General features: G+C 46.8%; 1 protein-coding gene across 1 annotated transcript; it reads right to left on the reverse strand.

Moving 5' to 3' along the window:
• Positions 1-888: 888 nt before the first annotated feature.
• FLCN (folliculin) lies at positions 889-12,932 on the reverse strand. The gene is made up of 12 exons (XM_019512651.1): positions 12,895-12,932; positions 11,498-11,776; positions 10,666-10,812; positions 10,003-10,224; positions 9,388-9,548; positions 8,598-8,689; positions 7,671-7,861; positions 6,732-6,845; positions 5,958-6,081; positions 5,400-5,531; positions 4,178-4,283; positions 889-2,563 (listed from the first exon to the last, which is right to left on the reverse strand). The coding sequence occupies exons 2-12, from the start codon at positions 11,744-11,746 to the stop codon at positions 2,362-2,364; spliced, it is 1,740 nt and encodes a 579-aa protein (XP_019368196.1). The 5' UTR covers positions 11,747-11,776; positions 12,895-12,932; the 3' UTR covers positions 889-2,361.

Genomic DNA, 12,932 nt, shown 5'->3' on the forward strand with positions numbered 1-12,932 from the left:
TCCTACTAATGCAGCCCAGTGTAGGCACACTGGCTCATACTCAGCTTATTGCAACCCCAGGTCCTTTTCTGCAGAGCTGCTGCTTAGTGAGACAACCCCCAACTGGTGCCTGGGATTGTTCCATCCTAAATGCAGGACTCTGCACTTGTCCTCATTGAACCTCATGAGATTTCTTTTGGTCAGTCCTCCAACTGGTCTAGGTCAGGGGTAGGCAACCCTTGGCATGGGTACCAGAGTGTAGCACTCAGAGGTATTTTACTTGGCATGCATGCCTTGGGGTGGAGAGCAGGGAAGGGGCTGGAGCTGCTCTGCAACAAGTATTGGGCCCCTCGTGGATCCCCTACTATCTGCGCCTGGCACACCAACATCATCTTACAAGTTGAGGTCATGGGTGTTTTTGAGCCCTGGTCTAGGTCTTTCTGAATCCTAGCCTTACATTCCGGCATATCTACTACCCCTCACCGCCACCTTGGTGTCATCTGCAAACTTGCTGAGGGTGCACGCAATCCCATCTTCAAGTTCGTTGATTAAGACATTGAACAAAACCAGCTCCAGGACCAAACCCTGGGGCATGCCACTTAATACCAGCTGCCAAATAGGCAGAGCCATTGATTACTACCTTCTGAGCCCAATGATCCAGCTAGTTTTCTATCTTCCTTACAGTCTGTTCAACCAACCAGTACCTCCTTAGTTTGCCGACTAAAACCACCTGAAAATAACCCGCTGCTTGCTTATGCGAAACCATGAGAAGAAAGTAATGTACAGAAGTTCTTTTGGACTTGGTAGCTGAAACCCTGGCCAACAGCACAGCAGGGGTCTGAACAGTTCAATTATTCTGTCCAAGTAGTGCTAAAAGTGAGACAAACCAGACTTTCTCCATTTTACAAAAATAGCTCTTATCAAGGTTTAATGCTTTGTCTTTTTTACAGGAGTTAGGAGCAAAAAGCTCCCTGTGCATCTTATCTGCAGCTTCTTTTCATTTAAGTTTTACCATTCCCTTTGTGCTCATCTTGTTAAAAATACAAACATAGCAGGTCAGTGCAGTCAAGTCTTCCCATGCCATCTTAAAAATTTCTAGTCATAGCAATACAAAATAAAACAATTTCCCCATTTAGAAATGGTCATTCCTTATAACAGTGTTTCCCAACCTTTTCTGTCCCATGGCACTTACCTGGCTTTTTCGGTCCCACAGCACACCGGTCAGACGGGGGGCAGGGAGGGTAATCAGCCAGGGCACAGTGACAGGGTTGGCAGCACTGGCTGTAGCCACGCCCTGCTGGAAACCACGCCCCCCAAGATTCTGCAGCACATGACAGCACACCAGTGCGCCATAGCACACCAGTTGGGAAATGCTGCCTTATAACAAGGACCTTACTAAGATCCAAGGTTAGTATCTCAAAATGTGTGAGTGATACTCTTCTTTTTGCTGGTTGCAGAACTGTTACTGTTTTTTATCCTGTGCGGTTCTGATTCCAAGTGAAGATCTCTGGAAGCAAATCTGAAGCATCATTCTGAAGTTAGGATATAAAGTAAGTTGGAACAACTGCGATCAAACAGGACGCTCTAAACATTGTCTACTGTAGCGCGTGTCATATCAAGTATGCCAAATCCCTTCAGAAAGTAATACAGCTGCAATTACTACCTCTGCCTAAGATGTAGCGTTCAAAGTCAAATGCCTGTCCAGGCTTGTTTTTTGCTTCCTCACACTTTAATCTATACATGTTATGCTGGTTTGAGAGAGGTCATATAAAGATACTCTGTATGTGGAGTTCCAACCATCAAGCTGCTTTTTTATGGCAACACCCAGGGCTACTTCTAATAAAATCCAGAGTTTCAGGAGTCCTGTCATCCCATGGAATCTGACGTTAGTACTGGGGGACTGACCAGCTTATTCTGTTCTTTGCTAACTCCTGGACTTAGGTCTCCTGATAAATCTAGGCTGACAGTGGAGTTTGAGAATGGAATCTAATGTTTAACTCCCATGCAGAGTTAAAGCTGCTTATTCATAACAGACTATTCTGGAGCTGCTCGCTCCTAATCTGGAACGTGACTTTGCATCATGAAATGCTGTGGTTTGTGATGAAGTGAGAAATGGGGCTTACACGAAGTCCTACAAAACCAGTATCTCTTATAAATATTCCTAGTAAAACATCTTGATTACATTACTCGCAAGCAGTCCCAGTTGCATGCACTCAAGTCCAGTCTTGCAGACATGCAGAGGATAAACTGTCTGTGTTAGTCTGAGGGCAATAAGAAATTTGGTAACATTTTACTATCCACCGGCTGCACATGGTGGAGACTCAGCTCCATGGACTACCTCCAAGGATTTGAAGGCAGCCATTGAGTCTGGGTGTTCCTAGTTTAGTTCCGAGATTCTGAAGAAGTTGGGCTGCGGACTGTTGACATCAAGTGTGACTTGTATGTCTTGCTCAGGCCAGTCATCCAGAATTTCAGAAGTTTGACGTTGTCCTCCTCAGCAGCTCCCAGAATGCTCAGCAGTTTTTGGGTGTCCTCCTTGGGCCGGCTGTCTACTTTGGTGAACTTGAAGAGGACCTTCACTTTACTGCAGAAACAAGAAACCTGTCAGTTGAGTTGCAACAGTTGACAGCTTAGTGCAAGCATGATTTGAGATACAGGAATAGGCAGCACTGCAAGTTCCCCTGGGGTGCCCAATTCCCTGTTGTATGCAACAGAATACTAATAAAGGACACACTCTAAAACTCTAAATAATTTGCTCTCGTGCTTTATGTCTATTTTTCTCCCAATCCCACCCTGATCTTAGTACTAGGTATGGCCAGCACTGATGATAGGCTCCAGAAGACATTCTTTCCCTTCTTTTGCTACATGTGTCAGGGCTGGGTTCCCCCCACCCCCAACAGCAGGAGTATTGCATGTTGGCAGCAGCCAGGGCTGTGGACTTTGACTGGAGTATGACAATGCTCCTGATGGGGATAAAAAAAAAAAATAAACCTGTGGCTACAGGGTCTTGCTTGTCCACACAGGATTGAACCAAATCACCACATCTGGGATCAAGAAGGAATTTTACCCTATGGTCAAACTGGCCTGGGCTGTAAAGACAGTTGGTCTGGAGCACTGTACCAAAGGGTTGTTTGTACAGGTATAAGAACAGATTAGATGAATACTAGACTCAGATGGTTTCAGGGGTTGACAAAATACGGCCTGGGAGCCAGATCCGGTCCACCAGGCCATTCTATCTGGCCTTCGGGGCCCCTAAAAAGTTAGAAAATTAGAATTTATTTGCTCATAGCTGCCTGTCAAAGATGACAGGAGCCTGGGGCAGTAGGACCCAAAGGAAGCTAGTGGCAGGACCCAGCAGCAAGGTCTACCCAACCCTTGCCCCCCAACCAGAAACCCTTGCCTAGCAGAGGCTTCTGGCCTGGGACCATGGGGCAATTCCTGCTTCCCTGCGCCAGAAAGGGAAACGCGGCCCTCAACAGTTTGCCAAAACTTGGTAAGTGGCCCTCCGCCCAAAATAACTGCCTGCCCCTGATTTAGATCCTGCCTTGAGCACGAGGGTTATGGCTTGATGACCTCCTGAGGTCCATTCCAGCCCTACTTTTTCTATGATTCCATACATAGTTAACTATTTTAAATTTTCCATGTTAGTCTTTCTTCATGTTCCTATGTCATGCATGTTTATCTCCATTCCAGCCTTCAGATAATAATGCTAAAACAGCAACAGTCTGTGAGTGAATTCATTTACTAGGGCTAACCACTTATGACTTTGTGATATAGTAGCTCAAGATGGCACCAGGATATTTGGCCTGCTTACCTGAGGTAGAATATATTGTGCCTTAATAACTCAATGTACACTGGCAAGTTGCTCTGAAAATACAAATACACCTAATCCTCCTAATTTGTGAGGCAGATAAAGACTGTCAATGGAAAAATGGAGGTGCAAAGGTTAAGACTTGCCCAATTCTACACAGGGATTAGTGTTTGGCCTCCTTGTGCTCTCTGGAGCACATGTGCATGTTGCTCCCTGGAGGAAAAACCTAAAACCAAAATTCAACTGGTTAAATCCATTATCTCTGAAGGGAAGAAAATCCAGCTTGGTTAGCCCAAGACTGGGGGTCAAGAGTGCTTCAGGGCAGTTCCTACAAGACTTCTGAAATGCCTGAAGCCTTTTTACTGAAAACAAAAATCTGCCTCTTACTTCATCCACTCCTCTTTCAGGCAGACGAGGCACTGGTCTACAACATCGACAGAGAGGTTCTGGTTGGTCAGAGCTGCTTCAATCTTGTTCAAGATGGTGGGGCCAACTGTAAGAACACAGAAGAGAAAAGGGACAGTAGAACTACCCATAGCCACCCTTAAGTGCGTTCATCAGTGGTGAAGTGGTGGTGTCTGTATTTGTTTAGAAGTTCAATAGATAAGGCACATGGGTACAAGACTGTTGTGCACAGATCACATTTCTTTTCCCCTTAATCCTAATTCAAAGGTAGTCATTTGTACTCGCTTTTCACCATTACTCTGATCTGGTGCACTGCAGTAGCTGTAGTCTCCATCTGCATTAAACAGTAACAGCAACAGTAGAGTTTTCAGAGGGCTAGTGAAGCCCTTGGCTGGCATCTTAACTTTCACTGAAGGAAAATGATATTGAGGGATGTTCTTGTCAAGACATGTGCTTGGCTGCAGGATCCTACAACCATACTTGATGAGTGGTGGTAGCTTCCAAAGTACACAAAGACCCTCTTGTGCAGTACTGTTAACATTCTGATTTGTCTCTTATCCCTGCCTACATCAAGAAGTGGAGAGTGGGGATGAAGGTCAGCCATCTGTTCCCTCTTAAGAGTCAGTGAAAACAGTTCATATATATATATATATATAAATAAAGCTTGCTCTCAAGAGCTATGGGGGTATAAACATTTACCAGGTAGAACTGAAATTTACCCCATGCTGTTCATAGCTGCAGGTTAGTGTTACATATGGGGCTGGATCATTTTATGATTGTTATCTATCTGGTTGGACTAGACTCAATTTGCACAAGATAAGGAGAATGACATATTTCATGGCACAGTGTTCACCACAGGGTCAGGGAAGTGTCTCCTTACACAGGCTCCTTCATGACTAGTCAGATTTGTTAACAGAGATTTACCTCTTGTCTGAAGAGTATCACAATCTGCTGATCTAGCAGAGCAAATCCTCGACAACTGAAAGCAGGTTGGTGAAATGACTCATAACTAATAAATACCAAGCGTTTTATTTAAGAACAGTTCCAAACTGACCTGACCTTCTCTATAAATTTTTTAAAAAGCCAGATATCAGGAGTAAACCCTTACTGCCAGACTAAGGGAAAATGTGATAACAGCTGAAGACTGAGACTCCTTTGATCCCAGTGGCAAATGGTGCTGTAACCCTGTTTCCAAAGCACCCACCTCGGTCTGCTGCAACAGGACTCCCACTAGTGACCATAAACTCATACTTGCTGAGGGACTGCTCATCATCAAACAGAACAGGGTAGAGGCTGGACCGGGTGGCAGTGCGAACTTCCACAAGGACAGCAAATTCTAGAGGGATGAAAACAGACAGTAAGCCATACACCACGTGTGCACTTTGCTTCCATGGGGCAACTTTTCCAAAGCTGAGGGAGATTTCAGTGAACTTGTTTCTACAGGAAGCATTAGAACAAAATAAGGTGACTGAAAATGAGAAAGTCTTTAATCGACCCCTCCTTCCCCCAAGCCCCATGATTCCCTAAACAGAAGGAGGGCAAATTCAGTTAAATGCCCATCCTTGCTCAATAGCGAACTGAAGGCAATGATTGGAATAAAATTTTTAAAAGACCTAAGAGAACATGCCATGTCCTTCAGCAACAGGCTAGAGAAAACTTATGGGAAAACAGCAGAAAGGGGCACTAGCTCTGGCTGAGCAAGTGTTGCTGGACCAATCTGTTCCCTGTAATATGGACAGTGGTGAGCAGAGCTGGTTCTTACCAGATGAGAGTATGTGTGGTGGGATTTGCACATGTGGGCTAAGCCCCAGGAAGTTACACCGATATGCCTCCTCATACTGGTCACTGTATGGGATAATCCGAATGCAGCCCACGGGCAACATGGTCTGCAGAAGGAAGAAAACACATTGAGAGATGCAGAAGAACTAAGCAGTTGTGGATATAATTTCAGGTCCAAGTTTTTCCCATATTTTCCATGCTTGCTGGGCTGGGAGTAATATCAATGCAGAATCAGCTGATCCTGGGGGACAGGAATATATCAGCTAGGCTATCTGTGGCCAGTGCACACTAGACTGTAGAAGAGGGAACAATTTCCAACCCTTCTTGGTTGTGGCAAAGCCTGCTGCAATGCAGAGCCCCAAGTGAAAGTGATCCTGGAAACTCCTGGCTTGACAGAACTGGTGTCTGAAACCATCCTCCCCTTTCACTAGTTCTACCTGGTGATAATCCTCTAATCCTCCACTAATCCAAAAAAGCTTGATTATTTGAAAAAGTTCTGCCACCCTCTTCCTGATGGTTTATTATGATGTAGCAAAACACCGATTATTTTAGTCCCTACGTAAATCAGACTCGTTTGTTTGTTTTTTAATGTAATAGTACTACAGCAAAACAGGATCACGTGTTTTAAACAATGCAAAAGAAGTTGGAGCACATTCCTCCCTAGATTGTATTCCAAAGCTAGGCTGCTTCAAGGGTCTGAACTAGTACAAAAATATGCAGGAAGCCACAGCAGGCAGATAAAGAAACAAGTTCATACCCGCAGCACGTCAAAGGCAGACTGGACAAGATTGGCATCTCGTGCTTTCCAGATGACCTGGTTCCCCATAAGAACATGCCAAGCCAGCATGCGGAATGCAGATGCCCCAAGGACCTGAAACAAACCAAACCAAACCCTATTTGGATATTTAACTACTTTCTTTCACAATTTTAGCCCATTCAAGGCATATTGATTGTCATGCTGCCAATCAAATAATAAAAATCCACTAGCTTTTCTACTCTTTAAACTGTGTCCATCATCACCAGTGTAAATTTTTAGTGCTGATGAGAGATGCCAGACGAAAGAACATTCCCCAAGCAAGGACAACACAAGCAGCGGCAAATGCTTCCTTGCCAGTCTGCTTCTGCTACGACCCAATTGAAAATTTAACACCACAAGAGAGATTAGCTCAGTTTCAAGATTCACTCACTGAATCCTTGGCTTGCTTCTAAGACTAAAAAAATTCAGAGGTTCCTCGGTAGAGGGTTTTGCTCTTTTAGTCAGGGTCAGACTGATCACTGTGTTTGGGATCAAGAAGGAATTTTACCTTATGGTCATAGTGAATGGACCATAGGTCTTTTTGCTTTCCTCTGCGGTCCCTTCTTCCTTGGATTTCTTGAGTAAATTTTAATGACTACTCCTTGTCCTTGCAGTGACAGCTCACTAGCAGCGTCCCTATTCCCCTGCTTCACCTATGGCAAGTTAGGGTGCTTTTTGTTGCTTCGGGCATTGTGTCTGGCAGTTGTATAAGTAGGTTGCAAAGTTTTTAAAAAAACAGGTTAGATAATTACTTGTCTGGGATGATTTAGATAGGAATGACCATCCCATGGGCAAGATGAGATGACCACCTTAAGTCCCTTCCAGGCCTACTTTTCTCTGATTCTATGAATTCTTATGTCAGTGAGTACCTTGCTAAAGGTTCTGGTTCTCTTTTCCTACCTGTCTCATGTGCCTGAGGGATCGGAAGACTGACAGCCTTCTAGGAGTGTTCCAGTTGCTGCAATCTGACATCAAAGACATGTCAGTGGAGCACTTGGATAACTCCCACCCTTCTACCCCATCTGGCTGAGTAGAGGACTTCTCCTCTTCTCCCTCTGAGCCATCCCAGCCTTCTGACTCTTCTTTCAGATCTGTAACAAAAGACATTTGTCATGAAAGCCACTTTCCCCACTCCCCCCTTTCCTCCAAACTCAGCAAATACTAAGATCTCAGCTTCTGTACGTTTTCTAGTATCACTTTACACTTAACATACCATGGCCTTTTTTTTGGCTGTGGTTGCAAATATGTAGATCTTTTCATGACAATCATATTTGTAATTATTATGCAAGTTAAAGTGATAAATGTAATCACATTCTGTGCTACAGTCTTGTAAGATAACCAGCAAATGGTCAGGAAGTAAATTTTCACCCTACAGAAAGAGCACTGCACAACTAAATGTGTTTTGGGGCTTTCTGTATCCTTTCTTTGACGGTTCCTGCTACTGCCTTGGGGACTACCTGGACCAATCACCTAATTTGCTGTGGGAAAAATCAGTGTTATATTTCTAGAAAGTGTATGAAAGAATAGGACAGGGGACAGCCTCATCTCTTACAAACAGTAAGCTCTTCTGGCCAGTCAGATGTGCTGCAGACCCAAACCAGCAGGACAGTAATTATAATGATATGCTCATATGTGAATAACAAATGTGCACAGGAACACCCGAGCTTCTACTTTCCAACCAGATTCTTTCCACACAGAAAGGAGCTGGTTGCTGGACAGGCTATGCCACACCATGACAGAGGCAAGAAGTGGGATGAAATGAGCTAGTGTTTTGCTATCCAAAGCATTGAGAAATGTTCCTCCTTCCCTAATTGCTTGATGACTTGCCTGCAAGTTTTTCCATCTGAACTAGGGTGTCCTCTGTTGGTGCTCCCTCCAGAAGCTTCTCTGTGAGGCGGCTGCCACAAGCTTTCAAGAGCCTGGAGAGAAGGAAAGGAAATTGGTCTTCATGGTATCTTCCTGTCAGCCAGAATTAGGCCATTTGAATATCAGTCCCGTTTCACATAACGTATCAAAGTATCTCACAACATGCTGGATTACCCAAAGTCACTGGAAAGAGGTTGGCAGGTTGCACTAACTTTCAGCAACATATTTTATATCCACCCCAATGTCATGACACTCTCCACAGCATCCTTCTAGGGAAGTCTGGCATGTGAGTTTGGGATAGGTGAAGCATGCTGTGAAATCTCACTAAGCAGCATCCATTTGGCAGGGTAATACATCCCGTGATACACAGCACCTGATATTAGGGCAGGCCAGTGTTAGCCTGCTGAGTACAACAGTTATTAACTGAGCAGGTTGAGGAGGACATCTTCCCTTCTTCCATCTTTATTTTGTGCCTTGTACAGCCCCTTCCTCTAAACTGAAAAGGCTGGAAAATACAGGCTTTCTTTAGAGCCTGTTAGTGCTGCCCCAAACCTGCCAGAAGTACTGCTGTAGTATAACTGGAAAAGCTTTGTTTTTAAGGGACCAAGCAAGCTGTTGCTTCAGCATGCACAGCACTTTCCAGTTCAGGGATGACAAACAGAGCCCCACAGCACTACTGGAATACCCACAAACTTGATGCCTTCACCCAGTCCACAAACAGACCATGATTTAGGAAGACAGAGGACATTACCAAGCAAAGGAGGTATGCAGGCAGGCCCACAGGTTCTCATCATTGGTCAGTGATGTTAGGGAACGGGCTGCATTGCCATTGCGCTGGTGCAGGAAGGGAGTAAAAGCTGTATTCATCCGCTGGGCACGCTGCGGGAACCCATACTGCTCAGCTTCAAACACCTGGGTTAAGAAACAGCGAGGGTAAAATAGATGCAAAAGGGAGCAAGTCAGACACAATGGAACAATGAGATGCGTTCACTGTGTAGGCATGGAATAAAGCAAGATTTTCCTCACTGCAAAGCTACAGAGCCCGCAAACTGAGAATTTTCCCCTGGGATCCAGAGCTGGATAAAAAGACATTACTGCAGAGAGGGCTTGAACTGAAAATATGGAAGAGGACATGGGAAAGGTCTACTTGCTCTTCAGAGAGCTATAAGGCTACATTCAGGAGAATACTGTGCAGGGGTCTGTCCCTCTGTACGTCTGAGTCCCATGGGCACCACCTAAACTCCTCCTGCAACTCCAACTGTATATCCTGCATTTTGCTTCCACTTCCAAATCAATGCGTATGTATCTATTCCACCCACCCCTCTTGCACTCATTGCTATTAGAATCCTCTCCAGAGCAGGTTCACCTTGAGTGCTTTGCCCTGAAGCTCATCAATGATGCCTCGGATTTTTCCCAGCAGAAAAGGCCAGGAGTTGATGAGATAGATCCGATCCATCATAATTGTAATGATGCTGTACCAGCGCTGGAAGCCACGAGCCAGGCTGTCTTTGATGAAGAACGTGTGGCTGAACACAAAGCCATGCTGTTCATCGCCAAAGAAGATTGGACCTTCACGTCCTGGGCAGACCTGGAAGGGAGAGACTGGTTCAAACACATTTAACTGAAACAGCAGCTGGTCCCCACCCACCCCCCTCTCAAAGCTCTGTAAGTTTGAAGAGCGTAAGGTGAAGACACAAACCCCCAAGTTAACAGAGGTTCTCCCCCATACAGATGAAATGAGGAAAGTTAAAGATCCATTCAGGAGAGTTCAGAAATGCTTAAAGCAAATTAACTTAATCACCAACAGCCTTTTTGTGCCTCATGAACAGGCACAATTTAATACTTTCTTCCTTTCCAGATCAATTAAAAAAAGAACTCCTGCCAATAACTGGCTCAAAGTGGTTTTACTGTCTCTTCCACCCCCATCCCCATCTTATGTTACAAGAGTGAGAGCAGCAGTGTAGTGCCTTATACTAAAAGGCAGAGAAGTCCCTGAACGGATTTTCTTCCCGTTTCCCACATCACTTACCTCACAACTCAGGCTGCGAACACAGGCCTGGCGCACAATGCTGAAGAGCTGTGGATGGTTTGGGTGCTGGTGGCTGACGTATTTGATTGAGGTCTCTTTGTCATGGCTGACATATCCAGGGTGTCCCGCTGCAAGGGAACGGCAACCCTGACCACAAAAAGAAACCAAGTTAGGACACAACCATTTACCTAACGTAACCAGGTACTTCTGTTACTGCAGTACCTGAACTCTTCTCCGCCTCACTACACCCCCTTTGCTATCCTTATTTGATAGATGGGAACCAAGACAGTCAAGGGCTAAGGGATTTGCCCACTGTCACAGAGAAAGTCTGTGACAGTCTCCCAACTAGTATCCTGCCATTTGAAACATCCTTCCTACAATGCTCTTTTCATTCACTCACAGGGCTGTGTATTTAATGTTGCGTATGCAACTTCAAATTCATCTAATGATGGAAGTAGCTGTGACTCCAATGACTTAATATCTGTCAGCGATACCCGAGAGAAACCAACACCTAGCAACAAGTCCTCACAAAAGGTATCAAGAAGACTTAAGCAGAAGAACATGTGCACAGAAACATCAGTGCTGCTAACTACACTCTTCCACCACTACTTTACCTGGGTTTGGGACTTACTTTCTGCTCTACATCTCTATGAAGATGTTGGCAAACAACTCTGATACTTTAACTAGAAACTGGCTTCTTTCCAATGGAGGTGGAATACTTGTTACCCATTACAGTTTAAAAGGGTGTGGGAACTTTTGTTTTTCTCTCCAACTATAATGCCTTTTATCTAAGCCAAAGACACATTGTGTACAGACATGGGTACACATTTACCTCGCACATGTCTGACTTCTTTGGCCCAGGACTGCTGGAATCAGCACTAGCACCCTCCGCTGGGCTGTGCGACCGGATCCTACTGCTCATCTGAATGCCACCTTCCTCCTCCTCGGCCTGCTCGTTCTGCCCAGGACTGTCTCCATTCCCTGCACCTTGAGGAAGGGGCGAATGCAAAACTTCTGTGCAAAAGAGGGTGCGAGGGCCGTGGAGTTCACAGAAATGACAGAGGGCAACAATAGCATTCATTGTGATAGCTTGGCTTGCCCGTCAGGCCTCCTGCAAATGAGGAAGGAAACAGCGATGTCAGTATAAGGAACAGAGTGAAACGTCCTGCGCCCTGTTTGCTACTAGCTCTGTTCTTCCCCCACTTGGAAGCCTGGAGACCAGCTCAGCTCCTGTCTTACGAGGCTGTGCAGAGCTGAAAGGCCACAAATCACTACTTCTGGCCATGCTATTTGTCTCCGCACTAAGTGGATAAGTGAGTTTAGTGCTGGATTCTCTGTGCAGGGCACGGGGCAGATCCAGCCCATGTGACTTCCCAGCCACCCTGCAGCACACCTGATTAAATCTGCTTAATTGCCCATTTGGCACCTGGCTTCTGCAGCAGCAAGGCAGAGCCAAGACATGGGGGCACCTGCCTCCCTCCAGCTGGGACCTGCCGTGGGAGTGCTTGTGCCCAAGCTGGGACCTGACCCAATGCCCCCTACACAGCTGTGCTCACCCCCTCCCCAGCTCAGAGCCCCCCGACACCTTGGGGTGCCTGAGCCCCTCGCAGCAGGGTCCTGGCCTGACCCTCCCACGGGGGGCAGGGGGGCTGGATCACACAGCTAGGACCCGCAGCCGCTTCCTCCGAGCAGGCCGGACTCCCCCCCCGGAAGGGCACCAGACCCTCCCCACGGCACTGGCCTGGCCAGCCCCACAGTGGGGTCTGGTGCCCCCCAGCACGAGCATGTCTGTCCCCACGACAGCGAGCACCCGAGTCTCCAACTGTGACTGGATCGATTCCCCCACCTGGGGGGCACCAACCCCTGCCCCTTGCTGGACCTTTCCGTACCCCAGGGCCCAATACGGGGTCCCTGCCCCCTCCAGCCGGCGTATGGCCACACACCCCCATCACAGGGGTCACCCCCCAACATGGACGCCCCCCCAAACAACATGGGACCTGACCCCCAGCAGTGATGCGACTCCCCCGTGCAGTCGCATAACCCCCATGTGAGGGGTCCTGATCACCCCCTGCCTCCGTCCAGTGACATAACCCCCATGTGGGGACTCCTGACCCCCCCGCAATGATACAGCCCCCCGTGTGGGGGGGTCCTGACCCCCCGCAGTGACGTACCTCCCGTGCCCCCCCAGCAGGGACCAGGCTCCCCGCGCCCGGGATCGCGACCACTCACCCGACGCCTCCTTGCCCCCCCACCCGGCTAGTCCCGTG

Source organism: Gavialis gangeticus, unplaced genomic scaffold, assembly GCF_001723915.1.
Source record: "Gavialis gangeticus isolate Ggan-Ray unplaced genomic scaffold, GavGan_comp1, whole genome shotgun sequence".
In the NCBI taxonomy this organism is placed as follows: domain Eukaryota; kingdom Metazoa; phylum Chordata; order Crocodylia; family Gavialidae; genus Gavialis; species Gavialis gangeticus.

Excerpts from the sequence above, each read along its gene's own strand:
- FLCN (XM_019512651.1), bottom strand. The coding sequence starts at position 11,746 with ATGAATGCTATTGTTGCCCTCTGTCATTTCTGTGAACTCCACGGCCCT. Across the intron at positions 9,549-10,002 it reads TTCAGGGCAAAGCACTCAAG|GTGTTTGAAGCTGAGCAGTA; the intron begins GTGAACCTGCTC and ends TTCTTAACCCAG. Across the intron at positions 2,564-4,177 it reads CTGAAAGAGGAGTGGATGAA|TAAAGTGAAGGTCCTCTTCA; the intron begins GTAAGAGGCAGA and ends TTGTTTCTGCAG.